Source organism: Colossoma macropomum, unplaced genomic scaffold, assembly GCF_904425465.1.
Source record: "Colossoma macropomum unplaced genomic scaffold, Colossoma_macropomum, whole genome shotgun sequence".
Lineage (NCBI taxonomy): Eukaryota > Metazoa > Chordata > Actinopteri > Characiformes > Serrasalmidae > Colossoma > Colossoma macropomum.
In genome coordinates, this window is record NW_023494794.1 from 282,499 (window position 1) to 303,044 (window position 20,546).

At 37.4% G+C, this 20,546-nt stretch overlaps 1 protein-coding gene across 1 annotated transcript; it reads right to left on the reverse strand.

Moving 5' to 3' along the window:
• Positions 1 to 2,277: 2,277 nt before the first annotated feature.
• hoatz (HOATZ cilia and flagella associated protein) lies at positions 2,278 to 19,655 on the reverse strand. The gene is made up of 7 exons (XM_036580892.1): positions 19,607 to 19,655; positions 15,983 to 16,315; positions 14,431 to 14,466; positions 14,280 to 14,350; positions 5,751 to 5,810; positions 4,351 to 4,403; positions 2,278 to 2,406 (listed from the first exon to the last, which is right to left on the reverse strand). Exons 2-7 carry the CDS (start codon positions 16,182 to 16,184, stop codon positions 2,340 to 2,342), a joined length of 489 nt encoding a protein of 162 aa, XP_036436785.1. The 5' UTR covers positions 16,185 to 16,315; positions 19,607 to 19,655; the 3' UTR covers positions 2,278 to 2,339.
• Between the last annotated feature and the right edge of the window lie 891 nt (positions 19,656 to 20,546).

Here is a 20,546-nt window from a genome sequence, read left to right on the forward strand (position 1 = left end):
TATATATATATATATATATATACACATGTACGTTTGTGTTGATCAGCACTGACTTCAACAAAATGGTTCCTGTACATGCTGATCAAGCCCTGCAGCTTCACTTGGAAGAAAGTTTAAACAGGCAGCAATGTTCTTCCTGGAGAGTAGTGGCTTTCTCTATGCTGTCATTCCATGCATATTATTCTTTGTCAGTGTTTGCCTAATGGTGGACTCATGGTCACTGACATTAGCCAGAGTAGGAGAGGCCTGTGGAACATTAGCTGTTACCCTTGGTCCTTTTGTGATCTCCCAGAATATTATATACTTTACTGTTGGAGTCATTTCAGAAGTGTTTTTGGAACCTCTTCCAGCCTTATGAGCCGAGGTCCTCAGAAATCTCATTTGACTGAGGCATGGCAAGCAATAACAAATGTGTGTGGCAAAGACTAGACATGATGGTGAAGACTCAGGTTGATGTCTTTTAAATTGGTTAAGAGCCACACTCACACCAACCACGACATTTTTGCCAACCGAAATATATAACGTTAGATCACTTTGTTCAATGAATGAATGAAAAACTGTATAAGTCCTTATATTATTTGTTTTCTTGGGTTCTACTGTTATGACTATGACTATGAAGATCTGACTATGAATATCTGATCACATTTTATGTCACACTTATGCAGAAATTCTCATAATACTAAAGGGTTCACAAAGTTTCAAGCAGCACAGTGTGTGTATTTATATAGTTTGGGCACCCCTACTCAAAATCTAGATAGTATGAAAAAATTTTGATGAAAAATGTATCTATCCATGAACTGACAAAAACTTGTCTAGAAAGAATGGTTAAAGCAGAATAAATTTAGCATTTTGGAATGACTTAGTCAAAGTCCAGAACCTAAACCATTCTTAATGTTGTGGCAGGAACTACGACATAGTTTTGATGCAAGAAAGCCCACCAATTGAAGCAGCTCGATAAGAAGAAATGGGCCAAATCAATTTGCAGGGCTGATCAACAGTTACAGGACCTGTTTTGTTGAAGTCATTCAGGGCGTCACACCAGTTACTGAAAACAGTTCACATATTTCGGCCAAAAAAAGACACATATACAAACCTAATTCCAAAAAAGTTGGTACAGTAAGTAAAATACAAAAAAGCGTTCCAAAAAAGTTGGGATGGAGCAATTTAAGACTAGGAATCTCCTTTTGAGGATGGGTTGAGGTTGGCCACTTTGCTAAAAAGGCATCAGCATCCAACAGTGTAAAAATAACATTCCTCAATGCAGTATTGCAAGGATTTTAGGTATTTTACCCTTTATAGTGCATAATATCCACTAAAATTCAGGAAATGCAGAGATACCACCATTATCACAAATCCACTACTGGGAGGCTAATGGGTGAATACTGTTTTGTTGTGCTCATGATTTATTCCCATGTCAGATACAAGATACAATTCGTTGTTGTCTGAACAAAACCGCGTATCTCCAAAACGAGAACTTTACAGGAGAAGGAGAAAACCTACTTTACTTTTAATTTAAGTCATTCTGGGACATTTATTTTGGTCCATTCATCATGAAATTTACACACAATGTAAAGGACAACAGGCATTTTCAAATTACCTCAAAAAGTGAAAAATGACAAAAATAAAGATACGAGGTTTTGTTCCGACAGCAGCGAATTGCAATTATCAATTATGAGTAATAAGTACTGGCCTATAGAGTTTCTCACCCCGTTGGACATTGGAGATTCAGAGGCTTGTGTTTGTTCTTTCTTAAATAAATAACCTGCTTGGATTTTCAAAAACCATAAAGCAACTGGACAGGCTTACTTTGAAATTTCTTCAACAGACACACAAATATCAGTCAAAAATACCTTTAAAGCACATTACAAGCAAAATTAACCCTAATATGTTCATTAAAGTATCATGCTCTGTTTTTCACAGTGTAAAGAAATGAAGTGTCCCACTTTGACAGTAAAAGTATCCCACTTTAATAACAGGGATTTACATAATGCTGTGTCTTTTGTACAATTTGTTTGCACTGCTCTGTTGAATCTTCTGTAGCAAGGAGTCATGGGATATAAAGTGGTAACTAATGTGGAGTTTGGTGAGCCAGCCTCAGTGGTGACTGCTTCATGGGGGCTACTTTGATACAAATGGCTATGAGACATTTCTCAACAAGGCAAATATTTGCAAAAATTCTCACTTTTTTCTCTGACAGCCGATGTCACATACAGCCATTCACTCATAACGTGTACTTTCATCCACGCTTACTCTCCAGAATCTAAAATGTCTTAAACAGAGATGTTTTTAGTAGGAGAGGAGGAATGTCTCTGGTTATTGCATACAGCTGAAGGTGCCCTTCATATTAGCGCTTGGACTTCTTTTATGTCCTGATCCAGAACCTCAGGTGGAGTCTTTAGAGAAACGCTGTAAAAACACAGTATAATAGAATTATTTCAAGCAAGCAGGCTTACATAGAACACATTGTACTAGGGTGTGCTACACATAGTTATATTGTTCCTAATCTAACACAAATGTTTCAACCCCTCAGCTAATTACCAAGCTACAGCAGCACACAAAAAGGTGCAGAGCTTGTGGTCTCTATAGGAGTCCCACTGAGAGCCTCTGCCTTGACGTGTCTGTACCTTGCCATCATTTTAAGATGCGCATACTAGAAATGTTTTATCAGCAGTAAAGAAAGTGCTGCACTGTTCATCCTCACCTTAGCTGGCAGCTAATACACACAGAGTAGCCATCCTTAGTGATTTAGGGAAAGTGTTACAGAGTGAGGCACATCATACATTAATCAGCAAAAGAACTGTTTTATATAGTAAGACAGTAAATCAATGGATTTGAACTGTCTTGGCTCAACTGTAGCTTATTATATATATAGGTTGGAACAAAACCTTGTATCTGCAGTTTTGCAGTTTTTGACATAATTTGAAAGTGCCTGTTGCTCTTTACATCTAATGTTGTGTATGTGTAAATTTAATGAAGAATGAACCGAAAGAAATGGCCCAAAATTCCTTGGAAAAATGTCTGGCTCCACTGATGTACATGAAAAGTAAAGCATGTTTTTTTCTTCTCCTGTAAAGTTGTCATTTTGGAGATACAAGGTCTTGTTCCCACAGCAGTGAGATATATATATATATATATATATATATATATATATACCTTGTGAGGTTATGAGGTTGAGAGGATATGAGGTTTTGTTTCAAAAGCAGCAATATATACATGGTATACACACATACACACACACACACACGCACATATAAATAAATATATATATATATATATATATATATATATACCATGTATATATTGCTACTTTTGAAACAAAACCTCATATCTCCAAAATGGTAACTTTACAGTAGAAGGAAAAAACATACTTTACTTTTAATGTAAGTCAATGGAACCAGACATTTTTCCAAGTAATTTTGGGTCAATTCTTCATTAAATTTACACACAATGTAAAGAACAACAGGCATTTTCAAATTATGTCAAAAACTGAAAAATGGAGAAATGAGGTTTTGTTCTGACAACACATATATATGTATGTGTATATATATATGCTGTCAGAACAAAACCTTGTATCTTCATTTATATATATATATATATATATATATATATATATATATATATATATATATATATATATATATATCACCATTAAATCATATATAATCATATTTCATCATTAAATTTTATTTGGATTTCTGAAACACCAAACAGAAAACTGTCCAATCAGTATTTTTTCTCTGTGGTATGTAGGTAGATACAGGCAAGCGAGCTCTCCCCCTGGTCAGGTCTTCAGGTTTACCACGTCAGATTAACAGTCTAGGTCTTCTGAAAGTTCTACATACATCACTGACTGTAAATCTGAGTAAATTAATGCAGCCTTTCTATTGTAAAAATGAAAAAAAATTGAGCTTTTGTTAAAGAACAAAGCACTTTACAAAGTCAGGCTCATTTCTTCCTGTTTTTGTCATATGCATGTACAAAACCCAGCTCACACACTCCCTCCCCTCTCCCCCCACACACCCCTCCACATACACACATCCTTTTTCCTCTTACCTGTAAAGTTGGAGCAATTCCTCTACCGAGAATTAAAGGAGGGTAGCCAATTATTTGTTTTCCTTTATTTTAATTAGATGTGATTTATGGCAGCAGCCTCAGCAAAACAGCTCCCCCTCCCACTTTCCCCAGCAGTAAATTCCCAGTCAGGATAGGGTTACTGCCTCTGTATCCACACGATCAATGCAGGGCTCTATCACCCTGCCTCTCTTATCGTAAGCAATTCAAAGCATCATTTCTCTACTGCTGCATCCCCGAAGGAATCTGAAGTTTAGCAGCTCAAACTGTCTCTGGTACCTCTCAGTCGGGTCCGACCTTCTTGGCTTGTGCTGTAAGGATATCATCTCTTTCTGTGAAGAACACACAGTTAACATTTCACAGCTATGAAGAGAGATTTACAGCTTTACATAGGAAATGGGCTCACTTGCAAAAAATAAAGACAACTTATTTAATAACAAAAAATGAAAAATGCAATAATAATAAGAGAACAACTTTTTATTATAGTCATTTTGTTATAACCATTAAATAATTAGTGATCTATTGTGAATATAAGTGAATCTTTGTGAATGGAATATGAAAGTCCCTCTATGTTTTTGGTTTAAAAAGTTATGTTGCTTGACAACCATACTGTTGGCAAACTACACTGTATGGTGTAAGAATGTTGTGATTGTGATTGTTAATAACACATTCTTATCAAAGGGCTCATATCATGGAAAATTAAAATCTCCTCACTTTTTAAAAATAATATAGTTCATTGTACTCCCCAGTCCATACAGTGAGTTTATAGAAGCTAACCTGCAAAAAAGCCTGTTTTGAATTCACTGCTTTTATGTCACAAAGACCAACACATTCACATTCATATATCTGCCTATACAGCCTACAGCAGTTTAGCTCTGCCAATTCACACTGAAGTTATGAAGAGTATTTTCAGCTCATACTGCTTTTTGAATGAGGTGCAATACACAGTGGCTAATCAGAACAGAGGTCATACATACATCAGTCTAAAATATAAAGAGAGGTAATATAAAAATGAATTATGTTTCTGGTACATAAAACCACACATATTGTAAGTGGACTTCAGGGAAAATGTAGAAAAATGTAGAATATGGGCCTTTTTTGTTAGTAATTTCAGTTTGAAACTGTTTATTTAATTGATTTATTATATGAACTTGTCTGCTTCACATTAATCAAGATAAAATCCCTAAAACGCACTGCCTCTAATGGCGTATTGCTTTTACGCACGTTTGTGCAAAGTAAGCATGTAAAAGCAGACACTGGCTATGATGGTCTGATTAAACATGACTGGTAGGGTATGCTGCGGGGGGAGGATAAAGCCCCAGCAGCCTCTAATCATCACCCTTTTCCCCAAAGAGAAATGAAGGCCCAGTGGGGGCTCAGTTCCAGCCCACTCCACTCCCCTTTTCTCTGGGGTGGCCAGATTCAGAAATGCTGAGGCTTTGAGGAAAAAGTGCTGAGGAGAGGGAGAAGCAGCGAGAGAAAGCACTCTAATGGATAGGAGAGAAATAAAACACTTGGCTGTCTAGAGGAGTCCTCTCCTGCCCTTTCCAAATCCACACAGGCTCTAACTGGGGTGATTCATGCACAGTCATATTTGCAACTAGACAGAAATGAAGAGAACCAGCAATAAGGTTTTATGAAGGAGGCAAAGTGGATTCATCCTGTACCTCAATCCTTACCTTAATGCGCTCTTCTCTTTGCTTCTTTAAGAGCATCATGATCTCATCTCGTTTCTTCGCCTTCAAGGAAAAGACACAAGCAGTGAAGCGGCATGCAGCACATGATCAGTTCAATTCAGTTTAACTTATTTATGTAGAAGTTTGTTTTTTACAACATTATTATATTATATGTGAAAGAAACAATTAGAGGAGCCAAGGCTGAAAAAGGAAAATTCCCTTGGAGCATTAAGAGGAAATACTGAAAGGAACCAAGACTCAAATAGAGAAAGCCATTAAGAACATAAGGACGAAATACTGAGAGGAACCAAGACTTAAAAGCAAAAGCTTTCAAAGAGCATGCAGAAGAACTGCTCAAAGGGACCAAGATTCAAAAGGAGAACTCCTTAAGAACATAAGGAAGAACCACTGAGATGAACCCAGACTCAAAAGGAGAAAATCCCTAGGAGTATGAGGAAGAAATACTGAGTAAATAAGAGAAACTAAGATCCAAGAATCACTGAAAGGAAGAACCACTCAGAGGAACCAAGACTCAAAAGAAAAAACTCCTTAAAAGCATGAGGAAGAAATACTGAGAGGAACCAAGACTCAAAAGGAGAAACTCCCTAAGTGTATAAGGAAGAACTACTGAGAGGAACCAAGACTTAAAAAGAGAAACTGGTTAAGAACATAGGAAGAACCACTGAGAGGAACTAAGACTAAAAACGAGAAACTCATTAAGAACATAAGGAAGAACCACCAAGAGGAACTAAGACTAAAAAGGAGAAATTCCTTAAGAACATAAGGAGGAACCACTGAGAGGAACCAAGACTCGAAAGGAAAAACGTTCAAAGAGCTTGAAGGAGAACCACTCAGAGGAACTAAGACTCAAAAAGAGAAACTCCTTAAGAGCACAAGGACGAAATACTGAGAGGAACCAAGACTCAAAAGGAGAAACTTCTTAAAAGCATAAAGAAGAACCACTGAGAGGAACAAGGACTCACAAGAGGAAACTCCCTAAGAGTATGAAGAAGAACCACTGAGAGGAACCAAGACTCAAAAGGAGAAACTCCCCAAGAGTATAAGGAAGAAATACTTAGGGGAGCCAAGACTCAAAAGGAAAAACTTCAGAGAGCATGAAAAAAAAACACTTGGAGGAACCAAGACTGAAAAGGAAAAACTCCTTAAGAACATAAGGCAGAATCACGGAAAGCAGCCAAGACTTAAAATGAGAAATTCCTTAAGAACACAAGGAACCAAGCCTCAAAAGGAAAAACTATCTAAGAGTACAAGGAAGAACCACTCAGAGGAACCAAGACTCAAAATGAAAAAATCCTTAAGAACATAAGGAAGAATCACTGAAAGGAACCAAGACTTAAAAGGGGAAAATCCTTAAGAACATAAAAAAGTACCACTGAGAGGAGCCAAGACTCAAAAGGAGAAACTCCCTAAGAGGATGAGGAAGAAATACTGAGAGGAACCAAGACTCAAAAGGAAAAACGTCCAAAGAGCATGACGACGAACCACTCAGAGGAACCAAGATTCAAATGGAAAAACTCCTTAAACGCACAAGGATGAAACAGAGTGGAACCAAGACTCAAAAGTAGAACCCATGCTCCTCTCACCCACACCAGATGAGCTGATGGGTAATGTTAAAAGTCTACCAGAAACTATCAGACAAACATCTGGTGGATCCACAATTGTATTAGATATGTACAAAGTGCTAAACGTGTGAAGATTCTAGGTGTAAGTTAGTTTAGTATGTATAAGACAGAATTACAGTGCAAAAACAGTCTGGAATTCCTGATTACAAGTCATGACAGGGGTCAAGAGAGATACATAGTAAAGGTAAAACGAGCCAGGATGTTGTCTATGGCCACCTGAGTTTCGGTCCCACAAAAACCCATATGTGCATATAGTCTTTGCGATGCTGAGAAGGCAGCTGGCAGTTTGCAGCAGCAGCCAACCGCTACAACTGCTAAACAAGCCTCATAACTCTCATTTAACACACCCACTTTCTGGCTACATGGCTGGCTGGAGTTTAATGTCATTTGATTGATTCCATTCCGAATATGGCCTCTGTAGCCATTTATCAAGCAGACATTATTTCACAGCAGGTTAATCAGTTACAGTAATGCAGTGTCGAATTTGATTATTATCGTTTGCTATAAACATTACTCATGCTACATGCTCCCAAAGCACTCAAAGTGAAATCTAAAGGAATTTGCCTCACAAAAGAATCATCTGTAAATTCCATCCAACTGTATAATGGCTGAATTACATTACCCACGATATGAGAGCATGCCTTCGTATCCTAATTCTTTTGTGTTGTAACACAAGACACTGGACGCAAAAATGGCACAATTGACTTTGCATCCAGCATTAAGTGAGTTTCTTTGATGGAAAAGGCAATTTTTCCTAATAAAGCCAAGCATTTCTCTCTAGATCTCTGCTTTGGAGGCCTAGGAAAGAAGGTTAATTAGTTAAGAGGACTCGAATGAAATGAATTTGGTCTCTAGAGGGCCATCTATCCTGGGGCTTCCATGTTGATTGCTCTCAGTGGAGCAGTGGAGAAATGGGAAGAACTCTTCTTCAGTCTAAATGCAAGCTGTAAGTGAATAACTTAACAATGGGTCACGGGAGACCAACACATGGACAAGTTCATGAAGTTCTGTCACTGGGAAACGATGCGTCCACAGGGTTTTTCACAATCAGGGTGAGCTCTTGATAATATATAAATCCTTTAACCCTCTACTGCACACATTGTGAGAGCAATTTAAAAAACTCACCTTCTTGCGTTCACTTTTCTTGCATAAAATGGTCCTTGATTATTAAATTATATTATTATAAAATTATATATTATGATTATTAATAATCAGTCCTGTTTATTAAATTCCAAAACATGAAAAAAAAATAATGCGTGCAGGAGTCTTTTTGGAGTATGTTGCCTTGAGGCAACATTGTGAGACTATGGGAAGAAATGGCATACAGCCATGTTCCCTGAAGTGGTGAGACCTGGCTTGTGACTGGCTAAATCCATTCCACTGTCGCACAGTGTTGCTTCTAGGCAACAAACGTATTTCTGCAAATTCTCATAACGAAAAAATTGATACTGAATGTTAAAAAAGAGGTTTAAATGTGCCAACTAAAAGATAGTATGACCAAGTACATGCTTTTCGTTGACTCAAACTCTTCCCTTTATTGTTAACCCTATTATTGTCTTTAACTATATATAATGTTATTGTACATCTTATTATGTTATTAATGTTATTGTAATGTTATTAAGTGAGCAAAATGAGTTTGTTGCATTAATGCAACATCGTGCAATAGAGGGTTAAGTTCTAAGGTTTTTAAATGCTTTAAAAGAATTTCTAATAATCACCTCTTATAATGTTTTCTAAGACTAGGCCTCATCTGTGTCCCAAAAACAGACCTTTGAATGGCCTCACACTGGCTGACGAAGGAGCAATCACATCAAAGCAAACTGAATTTGAAGTGGAATTTAGAAAAAAATAATTAAATAAAAGAACAATACATTGAAACTGAAAATGCAAGACTGCAGGTTGCATTTCAGTAATCAAAGTAGCCATTCAACACTCTTTTTTGGCTGGAGCATTTAACCAGCACTGTGGAGTTCATTTCATCCTGGGCCAAGGTGAATTTTATCCCCTTAATGACACACTAATATTTGGTTGGCCTGCCTTTAGCTTTGATTATGGTGCACACTCACTGTGGCATTGTTTTGACAACCTTATGCAACATCATAACAGTAATCTTTGGCTTTACTGCATTCATTTTTGCCTTGTAATCTTGTATTGGTGACGGGAGAGTCAAACCAAAGTCTGAACATCAGGACTGTGGTGCCAGTTCAAGTGAGTAAATGATTCCTCATGCTCCCCGAACCACTCTTTCACAATTTAAGCCCGATGAATCTTGGCATTGTCGTCCTTGAATACACTGCTATCAGCGAAGAAAAAATCCATTGATGGTCAGTATATTCAAGGAGTCAGCTGACCTCATTTTAGTTAGCCTCACTAACAAGTGGTGTTCTTATAGCCACACAACTGTTTAGTCCCAATCCTGTGAGTTCTCATTGCATTGTGTGTGAAATGCTCTTCTCTGCACTATTAAACATAACTGTGAATTCTATTGTCGTTTTTTTACGATACGTCTTCTCCAAGTGTTTAAGTGATGTCTGATCATGGTCATTTTATTTCCAAACACATTTCATCCGCAAAGTTGACGGCTCAGCCCATCCTTCCAGGCTTTAATAATACATTTGGACGGTTCTTAACCAAATTCCAGTCATTTCGGCAGTCTCCTTAGTTGTTTTCTTTGCTTGATGCAGGCCAATAATCTGACCCTTCTGAAACACATGACCACAGGATTCATCTTCCGACATGGTTGCTTAAGAAATAAGAAGCTACTCACTGCGTCAGTTCAGGTTAAAAGAATTGTTGCCAGCTGAAACATATTGATCACTGCAGTAATTATACAGTCAAAGGCTCTTATATATTTTCTTATCTAATTCCATATGGTAACTTTTTTTTGGCCAGGCAGTGTATAAAGAAAAAGAGCTAACATGGCTAAAAATCCATGCGTTTTTATTTTGTTCGTGTCACAAAACACCATTTTGAAAAGGAGACAAATTTATACAAGATACTTCACACCTCAGGCTCCTCTTACAGTTACTTTATAACCATAAAATGATCAAAAGATATAAATTACACCAAGTGTGATCCTGTGGGCCTTGGAGAGTTAAACAAGTGACACTATCTGCATTTTAAAGCCATTTCCAGTCTCAAACAGGGCATTTCCTCACTCCAGATCCCATAGTGGGATAAATGGACTTTCCCTGAAGTCTCCGAGCCCCCTTCAGATGAATTGATCTGCAGAGTACACACTGCAGGCTTTGGCCTGCTAATCCGATTAGTGGTCGGGGTTAGCAGGACATAGCAAGAGATGGAGGCTCCACAGGCACATTCATCAGCACAGGAGCGCAGGGCTAAGTGGGGCTAAGAAGCTCGTTAAAGATGCCAGACTCTGGGATAGCATTACTGAATTGGCTCCCTGGTGGTTCTGCAGTGGGAGAATTTACACAAGTTGGACAGCATTGGAGGGCTCTAAATCAAAGCGCCCCAGACTGCTTTCATCACATTAGTCCTGATTCAAAGCATCAGGTGCACACAGAAGATGGACAATCACTCAGGAGAGTTTTATTAGCTGATAATATGAAACGCACAACACATCAGGAGCTGTAAATGTTTTAGAGGAATGATGGTATCCGTTAAAGGAGCCCAAATCCTATTTTTTTCTGGTCTTATATTTCTTTCTCTGAGATCCACTTATGACATTTGTGTGGTTCAATGCACAAAAAAACAGTCAAAATAATTTGTTTGTGCATGACCCTTGTCCATCCTCTCTTCCCTTAGAATCACTGTCTTTTAGACTGATATATGTAAATAAGCTCTGCTCTGTTTGGCTTTAAAAATCAGTCCTGGCTGCAACACTCCTAATAACATTAGCATTAATGGGTGGGACTAAACTGTGGTAGGCTGAATAGGCGGATAAATGTAAATGTGTTTGTTTCTTGTGACATCACAAAAACAGTCCATTTAAAACAGGGCTGTTTTTGCAATTTAGTTTCCATATATGGAGTGTAGACTGGGGGAGTGAACAGTATATATTTAAAAATATTTAAAAATGTTTACATACTACATCAGACTATTTTGTTTAAAAAAAGAGGAAAATTTTGGTGTTCCATGATATGGGCCCTTTAAGGGTGGGTGATATAAATTGAAATTCTTATCACAATATTTTCCATGACCTGGACAATAATTGTATACTTATACTTAACAAAATTTTGCATTTTTATTGATAATAATAATAATAATAATAATAATAATAATGTTAATAATTGGCTTGTTAAGGGGTTAAAGCCATATCCAGTAGTAACTTTATACTGGTATTCACCTTTATACTGGTAAACGTCCTACTATCCATTTAAAGTATGCTCCTCTGGACATGTTGGAGTGTGTGGCCTAGACTACGATGCTAATCAGGTGAATATTATTATTGTAACCAACGCATATTCTTCACAAAAAATTATACAGAGATTTAATCCAGCTGCAGCAGTTTCAGCGCGATCTAGCCTGAATCGCGGGGGCGTGTGGTGGCGGTCAATTTACGCCGTGATCTTAAGTGCGCTGTGAGGCTGGTGGGAGGTTCATTTTGTTAATGCAGTCTGCTGAGCCTTTTTGCTTAAAGCCAGCAGATTCTGCCTGCCAGATCCACACCCAGCAAAACCCCTCTGATCTCAAGTCATCTTTCATCAGAGATCTATAACTGCCCACTGCAAACTGGCTCCCAATCCACCATTAGTGCTAGTATACAGTTACAAAGAATAGAAGAAAACTCAATTAGACGTACACTTCACAAGAAAGATTACACATCTATAACATGCATGTGTAATGTGCCTATCTTGTAGGCCAGACTATTGGTAAAAGATGTTTTGAGAAATCTTTATCATACTGGGAATCTGCAGAAGAAAATGAGAGAAACTGCCTTACCTGTCTTAAGAACAATGTCCATTTAGAGTGAAGCTAAACCAGATCTGTGCATGAGATTAGCATGAACAGGATGGTGATGCATAAACCTACACAGCGTGCGAAATACCCCTTGGTATTCAGCAGGAACCATGTTGGCTGGCTACTCCAGCGTTGGTGGGCTGCTAACTCGCTATAGCTTTGCTGATGTTAGCTTCAATGGCAACAAAATGTTTGGTTTAACAATTGTTCTTCTGGAAATTCTTTTTTACAGTTTGGTAATAGTCTTCCACACATCAATTGAGATCTTATATATCTCCTTTTTTGTCTTTGGTTTGAGAAATAAGTAACAATTCACTCTTTCCACCAAACTCTTGGTGAATTAGGCACGTTTTCAGATTAACAAATGTACAACAGCATATTGTGAAATTTTTCAGAGGTATCCTGGGCATAATTCAAGTTGCTGGGCTATGAAGGACCAACTAGGTCAGGGGTCGGCAACATGTGGCACTATTACTGCCCTGTTGCGGTAGCAGAATTAGATTTTTAGGTATATATAAAATAAACCTCTTTGCAGTAAAATAAAGCTGCGGATCATTCTAACACAGTTTTAATTTAATTAATTATCTTAAATGGTGGATAAATGCTGCTAATTCCCCATCCTTTAATCCTGAAGGTTGGCGCACAGACTGCTGATCACTATAGCAATGCAGACAACAATCTAGTCTAGCTAGTAGCTAACGCTTAGACAAAGAGAAAGCTTCTCATTTGAATTCACCCGTTCCACCTTAAATGGTGCAGCAGTTACATTCTGGCGCCAAGAAGCTGCGAATGAAAAGCTGACTTCAGCCTCATAAAAAGTTGAACGTTGTCTGAAATTTAACAAGAAACTACTCTACTTTTGCAGAAAAGTTTCCTGCTGGAGATGAGAGAAAAGTGTTTATAGCTGAATTAAAGCTTAAAGCAGAGCAAAGTAAATCTGCATTTTCGTTTAGATAATATTTTTGTAGCCTATATTAGTACATTAGCACATATTGAGTCATATTCACAGCCCAGATGGTAAAATGGACATAAAATGTTGTGGCTCCCAAAGCAGTTTGATTTTTGTTGAAAGGACAAAATGGCTCTTATTAACATTTGGGTTGCTGACCTCTGAACTGGGTGAACCAATTTGCTACAGCACCACCCTGAGGCAGACCAGCGCTGCATCTCTAGTGGGAATATCAAAGACTGTAGCAGATTGTTTGTGAAGCTGCTAAACAATGACCTTTCCCTGAATTTGTAGATGAGCATCTATTTTTCCCTAATAGACAGTATAATGTCATACATTTATTTTCTGGGACCCTACAAGGATTTTGATTTTGAGGCATTCAGGAGGTCCAAGAGGTGTTTTTTGCACCTTGAACCTACATACAGTTAACACCTTTAGGCCAAGTATTAGTGCTGAAAGCACAGTTAAGCAGTTGCAGGCCAAATGCAGCACCTTAGTCTGTCCATAAAGCAGTTATAGCTGGTTTGCTAGTCTTCAAACACAAATTACAAGTGAATCTTAAAGTCCTTTAAGTCGTTGTCAGCCACCTTAAACTAAAATTCATCTTAAAGGCTTAATTTTACTGTGCATGATCTGCGTATCTCTGTTCTCACAAGTGCTTTAGTAATTACATTGCAGCAAGTTGAGACTGGCATGGTGTTATGCATACCCTTTATCATATAAAGATTTAGAGAAGTGATGGAGGGCCCAGCACAGCACATCTCAGAGTACCATCATACATCACAGGCCACTTGAGCACGGAATCGAACCGTCTTCAATTTGAGAGGACGAGTCATCTCCCGATGCTATCAATACTTGGCCTGCAAAGCCGGTTTGAAGCATTTCCTCTTGGATTTCTCATTAAGACCATGACCCGTTTTTTTGTGCAAGTCATCGTTATGACAATTATGACGCCGACTTTTCGATGCCTTATGCTCATACAAGGACACTGCAGTTTAGAGACAGATTGTTCCTCACCATTTCCATATATCTCTTCCTCTCGTCCTCCATCTGTCTCTGATAAGCCCTCTGAAGGATCTCATCATTCTCTGGAGGGGGACATGGGGTCAGATTGGGTGAATGAAAGGGAGAGAAAGAAGTGAAATGCAGAATAAAGCATGTTACTTACTGGAGTTTGATGAATGCCTGGGACCATGGTTGGTGGCTAACAAGGAAAATAACCATAACAAAACAATTAGGACTTTTCTTTTGTACATATACATACATACTTATATCTATATATAATGAAAGTACTGTGCAAAACTGTTTATCTTGGTAGTAAGAGTAGTTTTTATAACCAGTAAAATGCTATATAACATTAGAATAAATACCAGTACTTGTTGTATTAAAAGGTTAGAAGAACAAAAAATGTTAGAAGAAAACAGGTTCAGTTCTTGATGTCTCACTGCACACCTATGAATGTATGGATTTGTTAAATTCCATCAGCAGCAACTGATTTAATTTATGAATAATAATAAAGGGTTGATTAGATAAAATAGGTATTGGATGGTGAATATAAATACTGGCCTTCCTTGAGGAGAGCTTTGGAAATGGTGGTGCTTAGACAATGATACACATAAAAACACAATATATTGGTCACTTGCATATGTATATATAAATCAGAATTAATATAATAAACATAAATACATATCATGTGAGCTAGCTAGAATAATAATTGTACAATGGATGGAGGCATCGATTTTTCCTCTGTGCCTCCATCCATTGCATAAATTTGTTAAATGTCAAATACTGGGCTTTCCTCAAGGAGAGGTTTGGAAATGGTTAAATAATGTGCAATGATATACATTAAATCACTACTATTTGTACTAATTGTAATCATTTTAAAATGATCTATCTATCTATCTATCTATCTATCTATCTATCTATCTATCTATCTATTTGACCATTTTAGTTACATTTCAATGAGGCAAATACATTTAAAGTACAAAGTACAAAAAAAAAGAGATCAAGACATGTGAAAACATGTGAAAGCATACCGCCTGCCCCCTGTGGAAAAGATGTCATATGTGCATTGTATTTAGCTATTTTCACTGTTGCATTTCAATAAGGAAAATTAATTTAAAGCACTGCCCAGTGAAAAACAATATAACTGCATTCATCACATTTTAGGAGGGGGCGATATTGCATAAATACGATATCACAATACAAGACATTTTAATGATGCATGATATGCATCACAATCAGTTGTAACAGACAAAATAGAACCTGTAGTGCCACATATAACAACAACAACAACAACAATAATAATAATAATAATAACTACAACTACAAAGATTTTATTCAGCGTTTCACAAACTGCTCTGCACTAAATCCAATTAAACAGGCCTAATTATGCATGATACACCCAGAAAAGCATATTGTGATTTATCATTTTAACGATAAAATATCATCATATTGCCCATCCCTATAACAGTGTAAAGTGGATTATTCAACTCTGACATGAATTCAGCGTTTTTAAAAGCATATCATCGTGCATTCAGCAAAGAGGTCAAGCGACGTTAATACAATGCAATAGAGGCTTTATTTTCATTTTGGCATGTATATTATCTTATCACTATGGAAAGTATGGAAATGTCGTGTGTACTGCATTTCACCGTTTTCAATTCAATTTGGGTCCCCACAAAGAGTTAAATACTCGTACACCGAACTGTATAACTCACGTTGTGGGGTCTTGGCCACCTTCAGCCGCTGCCTGATGTCTACAGAGACCAGGCTGGACTCTACTGGTGGCTGCAGAGACAGCGAATTCCAGAAGACCTTCGCGTAGGCCACGTCTTCCTGCGACGAGCCTTCAAACACGGTGAAATACTTCTCCAAATCTGAGAGGTTGTCCAGAGCACTGAAGTCCTGCAGGTCATTCATGATCCTCTTGTTCTAGGCCGCCGCCGGAAAGAGCGCTGGCTGGTTGGCAAGGAAGCGTTGCTAGACGCTGTTGCCAAGGAAACTGGATGCTTTCGTGGTAGTCACAGAGACGGGACTCTTTCTGCTCTACACTGTAGATAAAATATCCAGACGCCAAAGTGAAACTGGAGCGTATTATTATTATACGCTGTGTTTTTGCTGTTAAAAAAGCAAAATCAGAATAATCGCAAACATTAAAGGTGAACTCCTCCGATCTTTCACAATTTCTGCATAATTATAAGGTTAACGTGTCCACAAAGTCATTCAGAGTGGTTTTGTGTGAAATGCTTCGTTCTAGAGAAACTTACCGAGTCAGAACTGTTCACAGTGGCGGTGATAGGAACCAGACATCCACCTCTAACAGCTCCCTCACGGAAACGTTATTATACGAAGTGTTTATGAATACATTCGATGTCTGAGACATTGTTTTATGATAGTTTTGTGATAATGTTTTTGGTCTAAAACATATTTCAATAAATTGATATAAATCCATTCACGGCGGAGGGATACATCCAGGGTGCTGTGAGGCAAAACTGTCCCCAAAGAAAACTTTTTTTTTCAGACTTGTCACTATCACAGTTAAAAAAGATGGTTCTTCGGCTGTTCTTTAGTAAAGAAATTGCCACTACATAGAACAATGAACACTCAAAGAACCCTCTGCACGATTGCAGATTTAAGGAGAACGTGAAAAGTGATCTTCTATTGTTACAAGTTTGAAATCATAACAACAGCAGAACCATTTTCGGTGCTACATAGATCCCTTTTCAAAAATATTCTATATAGAACCACCTACAGCACATTCTCCATCAATCTGAAGAACCATTTCATGATGAAAAGAACGCTTTAAATGTGCAAAGGGTTCTTTGAGTGTTCATGGTTCTATATAGAATCATTTGCTCTACTAAAGAACCCTTGAAGAACCATCTGTTTTTAAGAGTGTACAAACATCAACACTACATATAGAAAACTCAGAAGACATGTGTAAGATGGTTTTAGACAGTCAATAAAATGGCTATATTTGCATTATTTCTCCACAAAAGCACCATTTCACATCAAACCACTCTGAATGACTTTGTTTACATTTCAACCACTGAATTATGCTGAAATTTTGAGAAATCAGCAGAATTTCCCTTTAACACAGCAAAAAGCAACACATTTCTTAAATTTCTCCTAGATTTGTTCATTTCCATCACCAGCACACCTGATGAATGACTGATTAGCCAAAGTGTTGAATGATAACTGCAAATAATGGGCTTCCTCGAGGAGAGGTTCTGAAATGGTTAAATGAAAACACTGGTATATGTACAATCAGTACTCTTTCTATTAATATTATTTGTATTTATTCAAATATTACAGTTCTTCAGAGAAATAAAATGCTTACTGACAGATTAAATACCTTTTTTTAAATCTCATTTTCTCAGGTGAGTTATTCTATGGAAACGGCCATTTAAAAGTCTCTAGCGTTTTCAGACATATTACACTTGAAAAAACATGTTAGGGTTACATGGTGTTACCTTTTTTATGTGTAACACCAAGGACGATCAGTAACACCAGTGACTCCTATGAATAGATAAAAAAGTGGACGCTTCTGTAGAATGACCCAGGTGCCAAAAGCATTTGCCCAATACTGCATGTTGACAGGAAACGTTGGACCTCATTCACCAACTGTTAAAAAGAAATTTCTTCTTAAAACCCTTTTACACAGTTTTCACAAAGATTCTGACATTCACTCATGTTTTCTTATTTGGGGTTTGTTCTTAGGTAAGATCAGAATATACACACACTCTAGAACACAAAGGTGAGAACAATTCTGTACTTTAAGAACACAAATGAATCTGACATAGAACTTTTCTTAGGACCTTTACCAAGAACACATTTAGGAACAAACTTAGGAAGATATTGGTGAATGAGGCTCATTGTTTGACTGAAGCTTACTTTTTACAGAGCCCCTGAAATGACATTTGGAGGGGAGGTGTGTTGGGAAAAACTTACATGAGCTTTTCTGTGATGGGTAAAAAAAACTGCCTGCAAAATGACCTGAGATTTTTTCTCAAATTAACATATCCCATGATCATTATTTAAAGATAATCCCAAGATAATGATCTCAATATAATTTTCGCAGGCAGTTTTTTTTACCCATCATTGAAAAACCCATGTCATTTTTTAGCCACCAGGACTTTTTCTCAAAGAACCATTCAAAACATGTCTATTGTGATTACAGTTTCATCCATTGCATCATCTACCATAACTTCATGTCTTAGTCAATTTTATGTCAACTTCAGTCTCATGCTGTTACTACAGCCCATTATTTTAATAACAAAGGTAAATTTGTTCCATTTCTTCCACACTTACTCATGGAATTTGGCCAACTGGAGCAGTCATTGTTTACATTACTAGCTAGAACATTTAGACCAAAGAAGGCTGAGTCATCATGTAAGGACTATCTACTTAGATATTTAAGCCAGACACCCAAATAAGTAGATGTTTTGTCTTTTTATTTATTATGAAAATGCAATTTATTACAATTTTTATAACCAATAACAACAAAAGGTGTAAAGCTATATCTGCTGAGAAGTTCTGTTGTTCAGCTGGTAGTGAGGTTAGTGATTACTGTACATTGTAATCAGCTAACTACACTGCCAAATGACCACACAGTATCAGTTCTCCAGGAGCCGTCCAGAATGCCACAACATTACCACATAATATTTTACTCTGTCTGACAACAGTATGGGACTGTAGACGATGATCTGTGCTTGCTTGCAGGCCGTTGTGTTGGCAGTATGGTTAGTGATTGTAGAGTGTATAAAACAATCAGCTAACAACACTGCCTACAAACCAACCCCAACATGTAACCCAGGCGACTATATGTAACAGCAGCAGGGGGAAAGAACAGCAAGTGGATTCACATTAGTGAACTAAATTGTAACTTACAAAACAGGCAAAAAGTGAAACTTGACATACTTTTACTTCCACAGTTGCAGAGCAAATAAACAAAGAACATTCTGACAAATAACATTGGTTTAAATGTGAATCTGGACCGAACAGTAAAGAAGAACAAGGCACAAGTAACTGGTTGAGTACAAAAAGTAGCAGCAGGCTGAAAAACACTCAGATTACATCATGTTTTATTCACTCCAAGTCCAAAGTATGAGTCTGATGGTTGTTTTCTCCTTTTATAAGACTGGAGTACTGAGAAAAAAACAGATTATTCCAAGCAATGTTGCTGCATTTATCTGCAGGGCATACAGAAAAAGAGTGCTGACTACAGTTCAGAGACCTTACATATCTCTGTAAACACAGCTTGTTTTTAGCAATTGTAAGATACCTGAGTAAAAGTAAAAAGTACTATTAATACTGACAACATATAACTCATTACCACCCACCTCTACAAGATCCATGATGAATTTCAAAACAACTAATTCCTCATTCTACAAGGCCCCATCTGAAGGAATGCCACCTTTACACTAGTGTCTCTCCTTTCTGCTGTGTGTGTACATTTTGTGTCTCTTGTTGTCACGGCCCTGGTGACGTCACACCACCAGGTGGGGTTGCAGGTGAACAGGTGAGTAGAACAGACGCTGACTCTTCCCTCTATGCTGCACTGCATCAAAAGTTTGAGGAAACTAAGCTTTTCAAAATACAAGTGAGCACGATATCTTCGCCTTGCTTGCAATAACTTAACAAAGACTTTCTACATTTATTATGAGAATATCAATTATATAAACATGCGTGGCAATACTTGTGAAAGTCCTGCCTTATTTATATAACGATATACCACACAATGCAATGTTAGCAGTCATTGAAAAAGTAATGCGTTGAATTGCCTTGATGGCATAACTACTGGGGGTGCGGTCTAATCTGTTTGGAGCCCATGGTGCAGTACACCCAAGATCTAATTTCTTGACAACCAGATAAGCTTCACAACATGATGTACTCATTATACATAATTCTAAAATCTTAAATAAGAGGTCTAACGTAAACATTTTGGTTAATGTGATACTACTGGCACCAGAAAATCAACTTGTTTGAGCCATAACAAAGTAGAGCAGAGAAGCAATGAATGGTATTATGGGTTAGTTACGCTACCTGTTTGCTTGTGTACATAATTTCGACATGAATAAAATATATGACATCAACACAATTTGGGCTTTCATTTGTTTGCTTTTGGCAATAAGTGATTGATTTAATAGATTTGATATATATTATTCATGTAAAAGTTTTGCACACACCAGGGGTTAACAAAATAGAAAAATAGTATGTCATGATACTTAAAGACATTTTCATGATATACGATATGCATAACGATGTTCTGACACAGATGAA